Source organism: Notolepis coatsorum (genome assembly GCF_963971535.1).
Source record: "Notolepis coatsorum genome assembly, chromosome: 16".
Taxonomy (NCBI): domain Eukaryota; kingdom Metazoa; phylum Chordata; class Actinopteri; order Aulopiformes; family Paralepididae; genus Notolepis; species Notolepis coatsorum.
Window position 1 is genome coordinate 108938406 of NC_140180.1, and position 19607 is coordinate 108958012.

Here is a 19607-nt window from a genome sequence, read left to right on the forward strand (position 1 = left end):
ATGAAGGTATTAAAGCAGCTTATGGACGATAATGACAATGCTTCACAGGTGCAGTCTGAATTGGACAATTTGAACCAAATGGTTGAAGATACCACTCTGTTACACAAATCTGTAATCTCTTTAATTTCTGAAGAGGAACATGAAAAACAAAACGAATGGTTTGAAACAATATTAAAATGCAAAAAGGGATTCACGGATGATGTAAGGCAGTGGCTTTCTGAAACTGGGAGACAAAAATACAGTACAAGTGCCAATGTTTGTGTACATGATTCCCCCATACCTGTAACACAGCAAGTAACTCCTGTTGAAATACCCGATGAACACTGTGATGTAATTAAAGCTGATGATGAAATCAAACCAAGTGACAGTGTGTCAAATTCTGGAAGCAGAGGTTCAGCCTATCGAAGCTCTGCTGGGCCTAGGTCTAACATCTCAACCACGTCTTCCGCACGCAAAGCTGAATCTGACATGGCCGCTCTAATTGCAAAACAAAGGCTATTAAAAGATAAGCACACAATAGAGCAAGAGGAAGAAGAAGAAGAGGAGCTGCTAAGGAAGAAAAGGGTACAATTAAGAATGCAGGAAGAAGAGCAAGAGGAGCAGCTAAGAAAGCAAGAGGAACAGCTAAGGAAGCAAAAGGAGCAAAGAAGGAAAGAGGAAGAAGAGCAAGAGGAACAGCTAAGGAAGAAAAAGGAGGAACTAAGAAAGAAGAAGGAGCAACTTGAACTTGACATGGAAATAGCCTCAGCAGCGGCTAAAGTCAATGTGCTAAGAGGCTCTGGAGGATCTCGTATTTCAACTAATATGTCTGTTGTATCTGATGGCATGAGCTCTTATTTCCGAAGAGGACAAAGGAATGTTCAGACACTCAGTACTGAAGCACAAACCGCTACAACCACAGATCAAAATCTAAAACCACAACCCGAATTGTCAAGACACACAGGGGTCAAGGGACAAAGGACGTTACAGTGCCCTCAAGCACAGCCACGGATTCAGCACCAAAGCGTTCACCCTGCACCACAACAAGCAATCAGCAGCAGCAACATAATCACTGTTTTAGAGAAACAGAATGAAATAACAGCTTTGCTAGTCCAACAACAGTCTCTTTCATTCTTGCCTAAAAGAGACATTCAAATTTACGATGGTGATCCTTTACATTTTCACACCTTCATAAAGTCATTCGAGCACAGCATTGAACAGAAGACTGACAACCATATGGACTGCCTGTACTTCCTTGAACAGTTCACTAGGCGGCAGCCTCGTGAGCTTGTCAGAAGCTGTCAGCATATGGCTCATGACAGAGGGTATGTGAAAGCTAAGGCTTTGCTACATGAGCACTTTGGGAATGGACATAGAATTGCTTCTGCCTACATGGGAAAGGCTCTTTCATGGCCACCAATAAAATCAGAAGATGTCAGAGCTCTGCAAGCATACAGTCTCTTTTTGAGAGGATGCTGCAACGCCATGGAAGAAGTGGAAATGATGTACGAGTTGGACATGTCTGCCAACATGCTAGCCATCATTAGAAAATTACCTTACAAGCACAGAGACATATGGAGAACTGTGGCCTGTGACCTGCAGGAAAGGCGTGGCCATAGAGCTAGATTTCCTGACATTGTTGACTTCGTTGAACGACAGGTGAAAATTGCAAGTGATCCAGTGTTTGGCAATATACAGGACACACCATCAGCAGCAGCACCTAAGGATGTGAGGAAGTCCAGCAATCAACCATATACAAGGGCAAAGGAAAGTAGCTATGCTACCACCACTGCAACAATTGAAAGGAAAGATGAACCTGGAACAAAGATGGAGAGAAGCTCATCTAGTACAACGACTTGTTGGTTTTGCAGAGGTGGACACACATTGGATATGTGCTCTCTATTGGAAAGGAGGGTGCATAGCGAGAAGATTGGCTTCTTGAAGAATCATAATGTGTGTTTTGCCTGTCTGTGCATTGGGCACTTGAGTAAAGAATGTAGGCAACGCCTCTATTGCAAAATATGCAATCTCAGGCACCCTAGCGTACTTCACATGTACCACAAGGAGGAGGGAACATATCAAAGGCCAGCCAAAAGAGAATCGGAGACAGCAGTGGGCAGTGCGCCGATCTCTGTACAATCCAGTGGTCTTACAGGGGCCGGTGAGCAGGACTGTACACTCTCTATAGTACCAGTACAGGGCAAATCTAAAAAAGGACATGTTACAATGACTACCTATGCCTTCCTGGATCCCGGTAGCTCAGCATCTTTCTGCACTGAGCGGCTGATGAGCAAGCTGAACGTCACCGGAAGAAGAACAAGTATTCTCCTTAGGACTATGGGCCAGGAGAAAGTGGTTGAAAGCCACATTATTTCAGACTTGGAAGTGGCTGCGTTAGCTGGTGACTGGTTTTATGAACTCCCTGACATTTACACACAGGAAAGCATGCCAGTCCACAGAGGCAACATTCCGAGACAGAAAGACCTTCAAAGATGGCCTCACTTGGAACATGTTTACATTTCTGAGATTGACTCTGGGATTGACCTGTTGATAGGAGCCAACGTTCCCAAGGCATTGGAGCCTTGGCGAGTTATACGGAGTGTGGACGAGGGTCCATACGCAGTCAAAACTGTGTTGGGTTGGACTGTGAACGGACCTCTCGGAAGAAAATTGGACAACCAGAATCGTCCAAAGAACGGGAGTTTGGCAAGAGACAAATCAAACCTAGCAGAGGACAGACAAGCTGCCACTTCAGAGAAAGAGCTACAAGAGGATTTGGACCGAAAATTGGAAAAGAAAGAAAAGCGAACAGACGATTCTGTTGATTCCAAGAGAGCGAGGCGGCGTGACAGAAACGTAGACAATAACATTAAGTTTGAAAGCAACAATTCTGAGGACCATCACATGGATTTCAAGCCTGTGTCCCAGGAAAAATCGAAGGACAACATTGATACAGGAAAGAAATTCAGAGCTAAAAGAGAATCAAAGAAGGAAGCACTGGCGAGTCCAAAATCGAAATGGCCAGTTGAAGATTCATACACAACTGACTCTAGGGACAAAGCAAACGATGACACTACTTCTGAAATGCCCCGTGGCTATAAGAGCCAAATTAAAACGAAGAGATGTCCAAGGAAGAGGTGCCGGCTCAAAGACAAAAGGTTTGCCTTCAACAGGAAAGAGAGGTGAAAAGAAAAGAGAGCCGTGAGAACTTCAGAAAATGAACTTCATCAGGAAGCGAAAGAGCCATGAGGACATTAGATGTTCATATTCATTGAACCCCATAGACTGACACATAGATATACACCCATAGACTGATACATAGACATACACCCATAGACTGATGCATAGATATACACCCATAGACTGATACATGGAGATGTGCACCCATAGACTGACTTTGCCACATTGGATTACAGTTTTGTTTTTTCTGACTTGACTGACCTAGCGATCATAAAGATCCCTCCTTAAGGCTATGTGCTAGTAACCTCTGGCCCTAGGATACGATTAAGAAAGAAGAAAAGGACATTTGCGAGAAAATTATTAAAAAAAATCGAAAAAAAAATTGTCAATAATCGTGCCTTATATTTAATGTTTTTCTTGTATGCTCCTACATAATTTACAATTGTATAGTTATTACATGTGAATAATTAGGGGCCGGTAACGAAAGAAGCTATTGTTTGAGTAATTAGGGGCCGGTAACGAAAAATAACTATTGTTTGAATAATTTGATGTTTTTTCTTGTAGGCACCTACATATTTTACAATTGTGTAATTATTATATTTGAATAATTAGGGGCCGGTATGTAGGCGCCGTAATGGGGGTCTCTTTATTATGATTCAGTATTCTAGTTTTGTTGTATTATTAGTTGTACTGTCACTTTAGGTGGTGGGCGTGCTCACGGGGGTGTGGCGCTAATGGGAGCGTCTTATGGAATTTCATTCACCTTTTCACGTTGACAGTTCACAGAGGTTGACAGCTCACGGAGAGAGGGGGTGAGAGTTAGGAGAGCATATTATCTTTTGACCGCAATAACGCAATACCGCAAAGTGCAAATCGTATTTTGTTTGTCTCATGATGAAGCGAAAGAATAAATGCCTTAAAAGTATTTCCTGGACGTGGAACGGAGTTATTTCATGTCGCGCGTCAATTGTTTGGACTCCATCGCTCAGCCCCTCGGCACTATCTGTCTATGACAGTCTACTGCCGCAACAACCACAATGGAAATAAGTCTCGACTTGACTGTTTTCTGGAATCTTGAATTTTTGTCAAATAAATGTCAAATCAAACCAATGTCACAGGTGATGTATTCCCAGCTGCTCCAGTTCTTTTTTTTATATCTACTTTTTCTTTTGATTTTTTTTTCTGTGATTTTTCTCCCCATCCCAATTTACCTCTCGTACCAATTGTCCCTCCCCTGGTCCTGATCGTTGCTCGCATATGCCCCCCACTGGCCGGTTGTAGGGAGGATAGAAGCCTTGCATCACATGTCCCCTCCGATACATGTGCAGGCAGCCTGTCATATCTTTTCACCTGCCAGCGCGGACTCTCATTTGACGAGGAGTTACGTGTAGGAGGCTCACACTGCCCCCGCCATTTTCCTGACTTTGCTGTGCAGGCGTCCCCCAACCGACCTGTAGGAGTCGCTGTTTACAACGACCAGACTACCACCCTTCGACTTCCCACCCGCTAACTCTGCCAATTGAGTTAGTATGACGACCGGCCCAAGCCGGAGGCAACGCCGACAGCCGGATTCGAACCCGGTGTCTGTTGCGTTGGTGACGAGCGAAATGTCCGCTGCGGCACCCAGCCGCCCAATGGCCTTGATCGTGCTGCTTTTCTCTACACAGCTGGGCCACCTGGATGAGTACTGACCTGTAGGGGTGGGAATCGCCAGAGACCTTGCGATACAATACTATCGCGATACTCGATATATTGCGTTTTTTTTTTATCAAATTATTATATATATATTTTTTACCTGCAAAGTAAAACTCTCAACATGTTTTATCTAATAAAATAAAGTTCAGTCCGTTCATCTCACTTCAATCATTTTTATTGCAGAACATGGTATTTTCTCAAGCAGACAGATGTAAACACTGTAATCTGTGTTGCATGTACCTGACAAACTGAACTGTTTGTATTACAGTCATATTCCAACTTAACTGAATGCACATGTGTGCGTGTGGACTACTGTACTATTACAGGTATTGAAATGAACAATGCAACTTCCTTATACAATTTTTTTAATTATTATGAATATACTACTACGTATCGATTCCCCCCCCACCCCTACTGACCTGCAGCAGCTCGATGGCCTTGGCGTGCTGCTTCTCTCTACACAGCTGGGCCACCTGGATGAGTACTGGCCGCGGGTGACCCGGGTTCTGAGACTGGAGGCTGGAGGACAGCTTTCTGCACTGGTCCGCCTGTTGAGGAGCACACAGATATATATATATACACCAATGAATAGCACTCTGGGATTTATTCAAAATTATTATTAATAAGAATGTCATCTATCCCGGGAACAGAAGCACACTATCCCGGGAATCCCAGGACAACGTACTCGCTTTTAAAGCACAACTTCAGCTACCAGTCAAATTTCAGTAGATCTTTGTTGATCTTTACCTGGTTAGTGTACATGGTCAGTTAGTGTGTACCTGGTTAGTGTACATGGTCAGTTAGTGTGTAGTGTGTACCTGGTTAGTGTACATGGCCAGTTAGTGTGTACCTGGTTAGTGTACATGTTAGTACTGTACCTGGTTAGTGTACATGTTAGTACTGTACCTGGTTAGTGTACATGTTCGTACTGTACCTGGTTAGTGTACATGTTAGTACTGTACATGTTAGTACTGTACATGTTAGTACTGTACATGTTAGTACTGTACCTGGCTAGTGTACATGTTAGTACTGTACCTGGTTAGTGTACATGTTAGTACTGTACATGTTAGTACTGTACCTGGTTAGTGTACATGTTAGTACTGTACATGTTAGTACTGTACCTGGTTAGTGTACATGTTAGTACTGTACATGTTAGTACTGTACCTGGTTAGTGTACATGTTAGTACTGTACATGTTAGTACTGCACCTGGTTAGTGTACATGTTAGTACTGTACATGTTAGTACTGCACCTGGTTAGTGTACATGTTAGTACTGTACATGTTAGTACTGTACCTGGTTAGTGTACATGTTAGTACTGTACATGTTAGTACTGTACCTGGTTAGTGTACATGTTAGTACTGTACATGTTAGTACTGTACATGGTTAGTGTACATGTTAGTACTGTACATGTTAGTACTGTACATGTTAGTACTGTACATGTTAGTACTGTACATGTTAGTACTGTACCTGGTTAGTGTACATGTTAGTACTGTACATGTTAGTACTGCACCTGGTTAGTGTACATGTTAGTACTGTACATGTTAGTACTGCACCTGGTTAGTGTACATGTTAGTACTGTACATGTTAGTACTGTACCTGGTTAGTGTACATGTTAGTACTGTACCTGGTTAGTGTACATGTTAGTACTGTACATGTTAGTACTGTACATGTTAGTACTGTACCTGGTTAGTGTACATGTTAGTACTGTACCTGGTTGGTGTACATGTTAGTACTGTACATGTTAGTACTGTACCTGGTTAGTGTACATGTTAGTACTGTACATGTTAGTACTGTACCTGGTTAGTGTACATGTTAGTACTGTACCTGGTTGGTGTACATGTTAGTACTGTACATGTTAGTACTGTACCTGGTTAGTGTACATGTTAGTACTGTACATGTTAGTACTGTACCTGGTTAGTGTACATGTTAGTACTGTACATGTTAGTACTGTACCTGGTTAGTGTACATGTTAATACTGTACATGTTAGTACTGTACCTGGTTAGTGTACATGTTAGTACTGTACATGTTAGTACTGTACCTGGTTAGTGTACATGTTAGTACTGTACATGTTAGTACTGTACCTGGTTAGTGTACATGTTAGTACTGTACATGTTAGTACTGCACCTGGTTGGTGTACATGTTAGTACTGTACATGTTAGTACTGTACCTGGTTACTGTACATGTTAGTACTGTACATGTTAGTACTGTACCTGGTTAGTGTACATGTTAGTACTGTACATGTTAGTACTGTACATGTTAGTACTGTACCTGGTTAGTGTACATGTTAGTACTGTACATGTTAGTACTGTACCTGGTTAGTGTACATGTTAGTACTGTACATGTTAGTACTGTACCTGGTTAGTGTACATGTTAGTACTGTACATGTTAGTACTGTACATGTTAGTACTGTACCTGGTTAGTGTACATGTTAGTACTGTACATGTTAGTACTGTACCTGGTTAGTGTATTAGTACTGTACATGTTAGTACTGTACCTGGTTAGTGTACATGTTAGTACTGTACATGTTAGTACTGTACCTGGTTAGTGTACATGTTAGTACTGTACATGTTAGTACTGTACCTGGTTAGTGTACATGTTAGTACTGTACATGTTAGTACTGTACCTGGTTAGTGTACATGGCCAGCAGGGCCTTGTTGAAGTCGATGGCCTGCAGCTGCTTCCTGGCCAGCTTGTATTCCACACCGTCGGCTTGCGTCAGCTTCACCTTCTTCTTTGAGTCAAACACATTTTGGTCCTGGGAAGAAAAACAAACCGGGTATAAAGAAAAACCACTATCCTTCCCACAGTATTAGTGGGTCGACGTGATGTCCGTCGTTTTCATTTTAATGAGACGTTTAAACCCGTCTTTAGTGACTCTGATCCTGGGCTCCCTACCAACACACACCCACCTTGTTTATTGTGATGATGTTGTTGGCCGTCACGGCCAGCAGCCCTACGTCAGACGGCCTGCAAAGTAAGCACAGGATTAGAACATAACAAGACCATTTACTTGAGAAATGAATTTAAGATGAAATACTAGGGATATTCAATTATTCCATTTCCATTTCCTCATCGACTTCAATTCATTCGAAAAAGAATTCTCTTCCCGTTTTCGCTCGTGACTTTTCACCTAGATCCCACGTGGGGTAATCATTGGAAAGCCACACTCATTGGCTACAAGATTGTCCAATCATTTTCAAGATTGGCAAACGATTGACGGAGCTAGAGACCCGGGAGTCCGGGGTGGTAATCTGACTCTGCCGTGTACAATGGTGCACGCCTCACATATCGGCATGTAACTCACGAACCGCTGAACAGATTTGGTCAGGTGAGGTGGCATTAGAATGGCAACAAATAGGGCTTTAAAGTGGAAATGAAGCAGTGCGATAAATACATATTCATAGCATCACATTAGTATTTAGATAAGCCACAGAAGAAGTCACGTTATAAAAATAAGCAGTTTCTAAGAAAAAACGATTTGTGTACATTTCTGAAGCATTTAGCATTATGGGCGCGGCCATTTTGTTGCTGACGTCATACCGTGGGTTGGGTGTATACACTCTGGTTAGCTGCCTATATTGAATGGGTCAGTCAGCAAATAAAATGTTGCCTACAAAACAACGGGACCGCGGTGGTTCTGTTTGTATTGCTCCTGGCTGTTCAAACTAATTTTACCATGTGAGAGAGAGGAAAGTTGGTTAATTTCCACAAACTACCAGTGAAAAAAACAGTGTTGTTGACATGTTGGCTCGGGCTGGCTGCACTCAGGCGGCGCGACCAGCCTGTTGGACAGGGAAGGAGGATCTGCAGAGAACACTTCATTGCCTCGGATTATGTTGTTGGGGTGGGATGTTTGTCCAGAAGACCACTAATCAGCTGAAGCCGGACGCGGTTCCCTCGGTCTTCGACAGACAGACCGGCGTTAGCTCTCGGGAGCGATCGCTAGCTAGTTGGCACCAGCCGGGGCCCGGCGTTAGCTCTCGCTAGCTAGTTAGCGTTAGCAACCGGAGCGTCGCGGAGCATTCAGCCTGCTGGCTACACAGCTTGTGTAGCCAGCAGGCTGAATGCTCCGCGACGCTGGTTGAAGTGGGTCTAGGTAGCCAGCAGGCTGAATGCTCCGCGACGCTCCGGTTGCTGACGCTAACTAGCTAGCGAGAGCTAACGCCGGGCCCCGGCTGGTGCCAACTAGCTAGCGATCGCTCCCGAGAGCTAACGCCGGTCTGTCTGTCGAAGACCGAGGGAACCGCGTCCGGCTTCAGCTGATTAGTGGTCTTCTGGACAAACATCCCACCCCAACAACATAATCCGAGGCAATGAAGTGTTCGCTGCAGATCCTCCTTCCCTGTCCAACAGGCTGGTCGCGCCGCCTGAGTGCAGCCAGCCCGAGCCAACATGTCAACAACACTGTTTTTTTCACTGGTAGTTTGTGGAAATTAACCAACTTTCCTCTCTCTCACATGGTAAAATTAGTTTGAACAGCCAGGAGCAATACAAACAGAACCACCGCGGTCCCGTTGTTTTGTAGGCAACATTTTATTTGCTGACTGACCCATTCAATATAGGCAGCTAACCAGAGTGTATACACCCAACCCCCGGCATGACGTCAGCCATGACGTCAGCAACAAAATGGCGGCGCCCATGTTGAAAACAGGGATATTATATTATATTTTTCAGACAAATAAGATAGATTTCACATTTGATTATAGAACCCTGTCTTACACAAGGTACACAACAAACAAACTAGGATCACATTGCTCACTGCTTCATCTCCACTTTAATCCTCTCTATATATTGTATTAAAAAAAATGCAGACCCGAGCCGCCAGACGCTCGGAAATCGTTCTAAAAGAGGGCCCGGGGCCGGGCCGTTGCCAGTTAAGTGGTTAAAGAGCTTCAACATGGTGTATGAAGGTCTTATGACAGAGATTGAATGGAGGATGCAAAAGCACAATTAGAACAAGCCTCACTTGAGCTTGATGACCTGGTTGTAGAGCTGCAGCGCCTCCTCTGTCCGTCCTTGTAACTGCATGATGTAGGCCATCTGAGAGTGGATGACGGCCAGCTCAGACTCAATGTCCTCCTCAGTCACATCCTACAAAAGAACAAAGCCCGTCACGTCAGTCCCCCCAAGTCCACAAACCGCTCACAACATACACAATACTAACAGTCAGTGGTGATGGGGGCTGCAGTGGTCTACAAAATGTTAGCGAGGCTAGGCTAGCAGGCTGGTGACCAGAACGTTGCCAGTTAGATCCCCTGAATGACGGGAACATCTGTGTGGGGAAATTGAATGAATTACACTCTGTCCCCTCACTCATCACCTGGTTGAAGTGCTTTTGAGCAAGGCCCTTAACCCCGAACTGCCCTTGTAGGTGTGAATGTGGTGAGTGTGAAGCGCTGCATTATGGGATCAGCAAATCGGGTCAATAAAAGGTAAAAGATTATATATATTTACATGGTAAATGGTGCATTTATATAGCGCTTTTATTCAAAGCGCTTTACAATTTAGTTCCTCACATTTGACCCATTCACTAAACACATCACACACCGACTGCGGAGGCGACCATGCAAGGTGCCAACCTGCTCAGCAGTTGGGGGTTAAGTGTGTTGCTCAAGGACACTTCGACACGCTGCCCGGGAATCGCATCGGGAACCTTCCGATTACCAGACGACTGTGGGATTCAATGTCCCCGATGACATCACTGGTGGCCATATTCAAACTCATTTACTATCAACAACTGTCAAACTAAATGAAAGTGTGCAAAACTGTTTAGAGTTGTTGGATGTGTGTTGACATTATGTGCAAAATAAATCAGCATTGTTTTTTTGGTGAAGTGCCCCTTTAAAGGCTCACAGATGTTGGGAGAAAAGGTTGCAGACTAAAAAAACATTTTCAGAAACAAGTCGCTGTCCAAGAGAAACGCTGAACCAGTGGAAAAGCAGCAGAACTTTGGACGTGGCAGAAAGCAATGCTTTAGAAAAACAGATCACTTACAGAATCCTCAGCCAGGGACGCTCGGCAGAGATCTGCAAAGACAAGGAACAGGGGTGAGAGCGACAACGGCAGGGTTTACCAGTAGAGTTCACCAGTAGAGATTACCAGTAGAGTTAATACCAGTGTTGTGGATTTACCGGAAGAACAATTCTGATCGTAGTTGGTTTTTACACATTTATTAGGTCAAATAGGAGATTGGCTTCAGAAGACCAGACAGGGAGTCCTGGCCTAGGACTCCAGAAGCGGCAAAATGAAATTCAAGGACTCAAGTACTTTTCCCAGCACTATTTTTCATTTAAAAAGGGCATTTAAAAGGATACAATTCACTTTTAAATGTTTTATTTATTTATTTTATAACCCCCCCCCCCCCCCCGGATGCTATATTTAAGGCTTAAAAATAATTCCCGACAATTAGTTACACTTTAAATAAAAAAAAAATGATTTCTTGATTCAGAACAATTTCATCATGGATGAACAAAAGTTTCAATGCGAATGGTTGATTTGAATTTCAGGGACTTTTTAAGCACCTTGTTAAAAAGATTTGCCGTTTTCAAGGAATTCCAGGCCTTGATTTTATTTTTATTTTTAAGCACTTCAAGGACCTTGTGCGAACCCTGTATACATTACAAAGGGGGGCGGGGTTAACCAGTAGTTGGGAAAGAGGATAGGAGGATGAGACAGGGGGGCGGGGTCAAAGGGAGGGGCTGGAGAGCGGTGAAGGAGGTAGAAGGGTGAAAGGTGGACAGGATGTCAAGGTGAGAGACAAAGGAGAGTAGGGGCGTCACTGTGGGAGAGTGTATTGGAGGGGGGAGGGACAGAATGTCCACTACATCGCTGGCTGCTAGAACGCCACGGGACTGACCTTCCGCTTGCCGTAGTTTATTGAAGGCCTCCGTAAGCTGTCCTTGGCCAATGAGAGTGCAGGAGGCGTTGTAGCACAGCTCATATGTGGTCTCGGGGAGGCCCAGGTCATCCTGCAGGGACAAGACACCGGCCGAGGGACTTCAGTATAGACAACGGGTAAAGCGGTTTGTTTCCATGTACCACTCAAAAAATGAATCACAATTATTCTGTATGATCGTGATCATTGTTTTATATTGCCCCTTTGAATTGTTCCTCTTCCATAATACATTTCAGATAGATGTAAAAGGTAGATCGATATTTTTTTAAGACACTGTACATCTTAAGATTGCCACCCTGTGGTCGTGAGAGGTAACTGCACTTTGTAAAAAAGAATGTCTTCTTGTATTTAAATGTGTTATAGCCAGGAAGCCATACGTTCCCATTGTCTGTTTAAATCATGAAATACTGCTTGCAAACACATGTTTTAAGCTTTGAATACTGTCATGTATTATCGTGGAAAAACAGGGAAGCTCTGGATCTATGGATGTAGATTAGTAAACAGCACATTACACTCCAGGAACAAGTGCAACGTCTGTCTATGTCGATCACAAAGGATGAATTATACTGACCAAAGCAACATTATGACTGTGACTTGTTTTAATCTTAATGCGACTTCAGGGTATGAGCCACATCTGGTGTCACTGTCGGCTAGATGCACCGTACTTCTAAGTTGTACAAATGCATTGTAGGTTTTGGTATTTTTTGTAAGCTTATGTTGATAATAATAAAGTGTTTTCTTAGACCGACTCCATCATTTATTTGCTAAAGAAGGATTTTTTTTCTTCTTTTTTTCATGAAAAAGTTATGTAATGCAGGTTTAACAAGCAGGAAACCTTGCAAAACCATGGTGCTACCCGGGCGTGCGTTCCACAAAACATCCCTGCCAGATGCTCCATGAGTAGGCCTGGTGAGTGAGTGAGTGAGTGATCCCAATTTGCCACACACAGCAGACAGTGCCAGTCCTGTGCAGCATGGATGAATGTCAATAGTGTCTTTTATGAAAAGCTTGGACGGCCATCTCTGGTTGAAAGGCGTAACTATCATTGGTATTTGTTTATCTTTAAAGCCCTTATTGGTAAACTTCCCCCTTACATCACAACACTGTTGGAATGGAATCTTGGAACCAATTCTATACATTAAAATGACTGGCTGGTTCTTAGGGTTCCTCAAGTTTGCTCTGAACTATGGAAAAAAAAACAGCCTTTTCCTTCGACACTTCCAACACCTAGCCGACTCTGAAGCTGAAGCTTCTTCCTTCTCTTGCAGAATAAAAAGAATACGATCTCCGACCACTGTGCGTCGATTTGTAACCGAGTTTATTGATTGTTCTCATCTTATTTTGTTGAGCCTATGTGTATGAATTTTCTGATAACGGTGTCTTGTTTTGTAAAGGAGGGTAAACCTCAGTGGTTTGAAACAGGGCGCCGCTCACCATAGACCCCTCCTCCCACTGGCTCATCGCAGCCACCACAGCCGACAGGTTGGTCTTCCGCTCCTCCTCGTACTCATCCTGGGAGTTCCTGATCAGGTCCGTGTAGACGGCTCTGCACTCCTCGTATCGCTCCAGTCTGTACAGCTGGGCCAGCGGTGCAAAGAGAAGCAGGGTTTGAACAGAACTCCTGGAAGCCTTGTTCACTCTGTGCCTTTTCTAGATACAAACATCTCTTTTGCCTAATTTTTTTTTTTTACTTTACACAAAAACGTCCAAGAAATATATTGCAATATATTTGACAGGGAAATTCACCAACACTCTCTATAATTCATATTATGTATGTCAATGCTCCACTTAGTTTTGTTATATTATAAATACTTTGTTAGCTCGTCATTCAACAGAGATCTAGGCATAAAATATGTCCCTTTTAACCCTTTCACTACCACACTACAGAAGGTTAACCTTTCACTATCACACTACAGACGGTATTGAACTGTGTGGGTATCAAGCAGGAAGAAAGACTGCCAGGTTTAAACTGTGTGGGGGACCATCATTTTACTACTATTTTATTGCACCATTGTACTCTTTATTATTGTCTATTTTAAAACGGCCATAGAATCAAACCATAAACAAGGTGGCCTATTGGGACGTTAGATCCTAATGTGAAAAACTGTGATTTTATAGGTCTGCACTATGTGCTCATTTTGTGCCCGTCTTTGATCTGCTGTGAAGCACTTTGAGCTGCAATTCTTGTATGAAAGGTGCTATACAAATAAAGTGTATTATTATTATTATTATTAAGGTCACAGTAGCAGTACAGAAACCACTCACCACTTGACCGTACAGCTCCTTCAGCTTGTCCGTCTGTTCAGCAGCGCCTTCGATGGTCTTCAGGGCGTTTTCCACTCTGTTCAGCCGATACTCACAGTACGCCTTCTCGAAAACAACCAGCTCACTGAGGAGAGGAGAGGGTTAACAGGTGATAAACAGCCAGCTCACTGAGGAGAGGAGAGGGTTAACAGGTGATAAAACAACCAGCTCACTGAGGAGAGGAGAGGGTTAACAGGTGATAAACAGCCAGCTCACTGAGGAGAGGAGAGGGTTAACAGGTGATAAAACAACCAGCTCACTGAGGAGAGGAGAGGGTTAACAGGTGATAAACAACCAGCTCACTGAGGAGAGGAGAGGGTTAACAGGTGATAAACAGCCAGCTCACTGAGGAGAGGAGAGGGTTAACAGGTGATAAAACAACCAGCTCACTGAGGAGAGGAGGGTTAACAGGTGATAAACAACCAGCTCACTGAGGAGGAGAGGGTTAACAGGTGATAAACAACCAGCTCACTGAGGAGAGGAGAGGGTTAACAGGTGATAAACAACCAGCTCACTGAGGAGAGAGGGTTAAACAGGTGATCAGGGTTCCCAGACATTGTAAAATAAAATTCAAGGACTTTCAAGTACTTTCCTAAGCACTATTTTTCATTTTAACACGTTCAGCACCAGCCAATACCCATATCCCTGTAGCCGATATAGACATCTATGTAGGTTCTTTATTTGCAGTGGTTGCTGGAGTTTGAGCATTTATAGTTCCACAGATATTTTTTTTGCTAATCTGCGTCAAAATAAATGGGAAAATGCAATGCAATCACAGCACTTGCAGGTGCTGCGTCGCCCAACACACAGTGAGGTTTTGGGAGAGGTGCACGCAGCATTTTTTCGTTCTGACTATAGACCTGTTCGCTGTATACATCAGACTGTGTGCGAAAAGGGGCAAAAGGAGCGTAATCCTTGTCAGAACAACCGGGCAGACTACAATACATTTGCATTTGTTAGCCATGCTAGCGATCTAAACAATCAATCCATGCCAAAGCTAGATATGTAAAAGGTGAAAGACTCACACCCACGCTGATTTGGCAAAATCAGACATCCAGCCGTTTCCATTTGAAACAACTTTTAGTCAGGGGAGTGTCATGGTTTCTCCATAGAACCCTGTCATACTTTTTTTGCACATCAGCTCACGCAGGTAGGGGGCAACTTAGTCATGTGACTCAGTCGGTATTGCTGATTGGCTTGAACACGGTACGTTTGTATACAGCAAACAGGTCTATAAATGAAATGTTAAGCTTGAAGGCGCTGGTTTCAGGGGGTCAGCACCTGCCATGCTGTCAAAAGACGTCATTTGGTCAACTGAGTTCCCATAGTAGTTCAACAGAAACTCGGTGCAAATCAAAACTAGAGACATCTGCAGGAAAGGAGCCACGCTAGAAATAACGTTTAGTGAAAATCGTATACACTGAAAAAGACTTGACGGATTTGAATAATCAATTTGATTCAAATGAAAATACTTCTATATACGTTTTCCCCGTCATAGAATAGAACACACTACTAGTAAAATACACAAGAGTAACATACCTGCCAAGCACCTTCGAAAAGATGTTCATAACATTCAGTGCCTCTTTGAAGCTGCCGTTTTGGACAAGGCATACAATTTTACAGTGGATGGCTGTGACATCATCCTTGGTTTCATGCACAACTGCAACAGACAAAAGCACACGTCTTTAACAGGCAATATGATGTTCATAGAATTAGAAATCAAATGGTACATTTTTGGGCTAGAAATTCAGCATTGGCTTTAGCAAAAGCTGGCCCTAGAATCTAGAGCCATATGAAATCCGCGTTCACGGAATCGCGGACGGAATCGCGGAATTAACCAATAAAAATGGAATCAACTGCAAAACGTGGAATATTGCAGAATTTGGCCTAATCTGGACTGAAATTTCGTTTTTGGGTGGAACGTTTGGTGCACACACGACCGGGGAGGCGGGGACTCTACAGCGTGTTACACACAACACAGCCGCGGTGCTCAAGCGTCTGGCTGCTTCAGTGTTAAAGGATAACTCCACTATTTTGGGAAATTAGCTTATTTAGCATCTTCCCTGGAGTTAGACAAGAAGATACATACCTTTTTTGTCTCTGTGCGTGCATTTTAGCTTTGGGAATAGACGCTCCGTTAGCATAGCTTAGCTTCATCACTGGAAGTGAGGCAGGACAGTAGCCTTACAGTGCCTTACAGTGTATTGCAAGGTCTGACATTGACCAAACTTGATATGCATGACCTTGGTGGGCTCTAGGTCAACTCCTGCAAAGGGGGTCAATGTCAGACTTTGCAATCAAAAGTTAGGGGGCTAATAACCCTTGCCATAATTTCAGTGCGCCCCCTAACTTTTGATTGCAAGGTCTGACATTGACCCCCTTTTCAGGAGTTGACCTAGAGCCCACCAAGGTCATGCATATCAAATTTGGTCAATGTCAGACCTTGCAATACACTGTAAGGCACTGTAAGGCTACTGTCCTGCCTCACTTCCAGTGATGAAGCTAAGCTATGCTAACGGAGCGTCTATTCCCAAAGCTAAAATGCACGCACAGAGACAAAAAAGGTATGTATCTTCTTGTCTAACTCCAGGGAAGATGTTAAATAAGCTAATTTCCCAAAATAGTGGAGTTCCCCTTTAACATCGTCAAGAAGCTAAACTATTCCACAATAAGCCCTCAATTCAGAGCAGAACAGTATCCTAATGACTTTTATGCCTCCGGTGATAAGGTGTTTTGCTAATTCTGTCAACGTTCCGTGGACTGGACCCGCAAAAACACTTGCGACACTATTGTGATTAAATAGCTATAACGTTAGGACGTTTAGCTTCTAGCTAAATCTAGTGCACCCATCCATTTGTTTAATGCAAACGATTGTCATTATACACTGCCCTTTATAAACTAAATACACTTAAATAGCTATGTAACGTTATAGGACTATCTATGGAAATGATAGCTTCTAGAAGTTCTAGCTAAATCTGGTGCACCCATCCATTTGTTTAATGCAAACGATTGTCATTATACACTGCCCTTTATAATCTAAATAAACTTAAATAGCTATGAAACGTTACAGTACATAGGACTATAGATGGAAATGATAGCTTCTTGCTAAATCTAGTGCACCCATCCATTTGTTTAATGCAAACGATTGCCATTATACACTGTCCTTTATAAACGAAATAAACTAAACTAAAGGTGCCTAAATTATGCATTACTATATTTCATCACAATAATATAATAGATATAGCTAGGTTACTGACATTGTCATTGTGATAATGTCAGTAGTAGCTAGCTGTATCTATTGTTTACACTTGAAATATGTATTTTTATTTTGTCACAATATTAATTGAAAAATATTGTGTAAAATTGAACTGTATTTCTGAGTTGCAGCACTTAAAAACATTAAATGGACTGTTATATCTTATTCAATTGTGGACATTTATTCATTCCCACTTATTAGACACTATTTCTGATGGTAAAATGAGCATAAAAGGCAAAATACAGAATTCTGAAATATTAAAACGGAAAAAATGGAATTCGGGAAAAAATAAAATGGAATTTGGAAAATAATAAAACGGATTTCATATGGCTCTACTAGAATCCATACATTGGATGCATTCCATATAGTCATAGAACACTCCATGCAATTTGTTGGGGGGGTTCCCCTAGAATTAGGGATGCACCGAATGGGAAATTCTTGGCCGAAACCGATACCGAAAATAGGATTCATAAATGATTCATAGAATAGAATTTTTTTTTACCAATGTTGTTCAGCTACCCGATTATGGAAAAATATATGATTATGGCAAAACTTAACTTAAATAATAAATCCCTATTATGGGTCCATAAAACATTTATTCAGCACTTCTGAATGCATACAGTCCATTAATTCCAAGTCAAGTGGCGGACATCTGTGCTCTACTGAGCGCACCTTTCTAGTCCGCAGATGAATGTGCTCTCTTGACTTTGGCACAGTAGACGCGCAACGTGTATTCTCGAGAATGATAATAATAATAATGCTCTTCAGATTATATTATCAACGACAGACAGCGTCAATGTGAGAAACACAATCCCCCCCTCTTAAGTTAACCGCGACGGGCTATAGTAAATAAGGATATAAAGCATGTTAAAGACGCATTTATTGGACGCGTTGCGCGCTGAGTTTACATAGAAACAGCGCGACACATAGAAACAGCGCGCATGTAATGACTGAAGCCACGTTTTGATGACATCATCACAACAACACGCGTTGGGTTCAGCGTTTCCGTTAGCCGGTAATTACCGGTATTTGACCGGCAAAATCTGTTGAAGTCCGACATATTTAATCTCTCCGGTCTTAATGTCCGGTGAAAATAATTCCCTGAGTCTAAGCACAATTTGATTATTTGAATTGTATTAAAATAGGCTAAAATTAAATAGCCTATGCGATGAACGAAACAATCATTACATGATTTGTTTCATCGTTGCTTCTAATAATGACAACGACGTTGTCAGCGAGAGCTTAGTGCTGGGTGTGCGAACTTTTGTGAAGCTGCAGAGCCGGAACAACAGCAGCACAATGCAGTACTCCAGCAGTACTCCAATTCAGCCATTTTCAATTCAATGTTGGGTGGGGGGCGCTGTTGTGCGGTTCCCAGAAAAGAGCCAATAACAGCTGAATATGCTGCTCTGCAGCGCCATACTCTCGCAAATAAGTCATTGGGAGGTGGAGAGAGAGTCGTCACGCAGACCCACGATAATGTTGCCGTCTCTCTCTGCCAAATTTCTCAGTTCTTCGCTTGATATAATTAATACAAATGTCCAATATAACGGAATTCGTTAGCTCATAAAAATGTGATTATAACAGACTGTTGTTTATTAATGTCGGGCGACTGCCCACAGACACCTATTTGATTTAAAGTCGGCAGCAGCACGAGTCTCGGGACTTATTTTATTTGGAATATAATGACTTTATACGCAAAAGTAGCCTAGTTTTAAGTAAAAATATTATAAATCTACATGCCTTGATGATGTCATTCTTTTGTTTTGTTGTCATTCTTTTGCCTATCAATTGTTTTTAAGCTCAATAAACTCTGACCGGAATGTCTCTCATTTGACCGGTAGATTGAAATCTACCGGACACTGAGGCCGGCAACAATTTTTTCTAACGGAAACCCTGGTTGGGTTACAGGTTGTTTCTGTTTCGGTGATATATTTTCGGTGAAAAAACTCTTTCGCCCGAAAGCCGAAAGGCCATTTTTGGTCATTTTTCGGCCGAAAACATTCGGTGGCCGAAATTTCGGTGCATCCCTACCTAGAATACATACATTGCATGTATTCCATATACAGTCATAGAACACTCCATGTAATTTGTTGGGGGGGGGGGTTCACTGTGTTACTTAATAATTAATTGCCATAGCCCCTTTCGGGACTGTAAATCACACCAACATTGTTGGACGAACTACTCGCTCCGTGAATACACAGACAAGTCCCTTCTACGATGATGTAAAAATCCTACAATTCAGTCTGTCGGGCTGTTCCGCATCAAAACGCTCGCCGTACAGGTGTCGCACAGAC

General features: G+C 42.8%; 1 protein-coding gene across 1 annotated transcript in view; it reads right to left on the minus strand.

Annotated features, from left to right (window-relative positions):
- srp72 (signal recognition particle 72) overlaps positions 1-19607 on the minus strand; it is a 38675-nt gene that overhangs the window by 15214 nt on the left and 3854 nt on the right. Inside the window, exons 2-10 of the mRNA XM_084331523.1 lie at positions 15594-15714; positions 14016-14139; positions 13185-13328; positions 11712-11823; positions 10850-10881; positions 9822-9946; positions 7765-7822; positions 7479-7610; positions 5274-5402 (exon numbers count right to left, since the gene is read on the minus strand). Coding sequence (XP_084187649.1) covers positions 5274-5402; positions 7479-7610; positions 7765-7822; positions 9822-9946; positions 10850-10881; positions 11712-11823; positions 13185-13328; positions 14016-14139; positions 15594-15714 — 977 coding nt within the window. The remainder of the gene's footprint in view (positions 1-5273; positions 5403-7478; positions 7611-7764; positions 7823-9821; positions 9947-10849; positions 10882-11711; positions 11824-13184; positions 13329-14015; positions 14140-15593; positions 15715-19607) is intronic.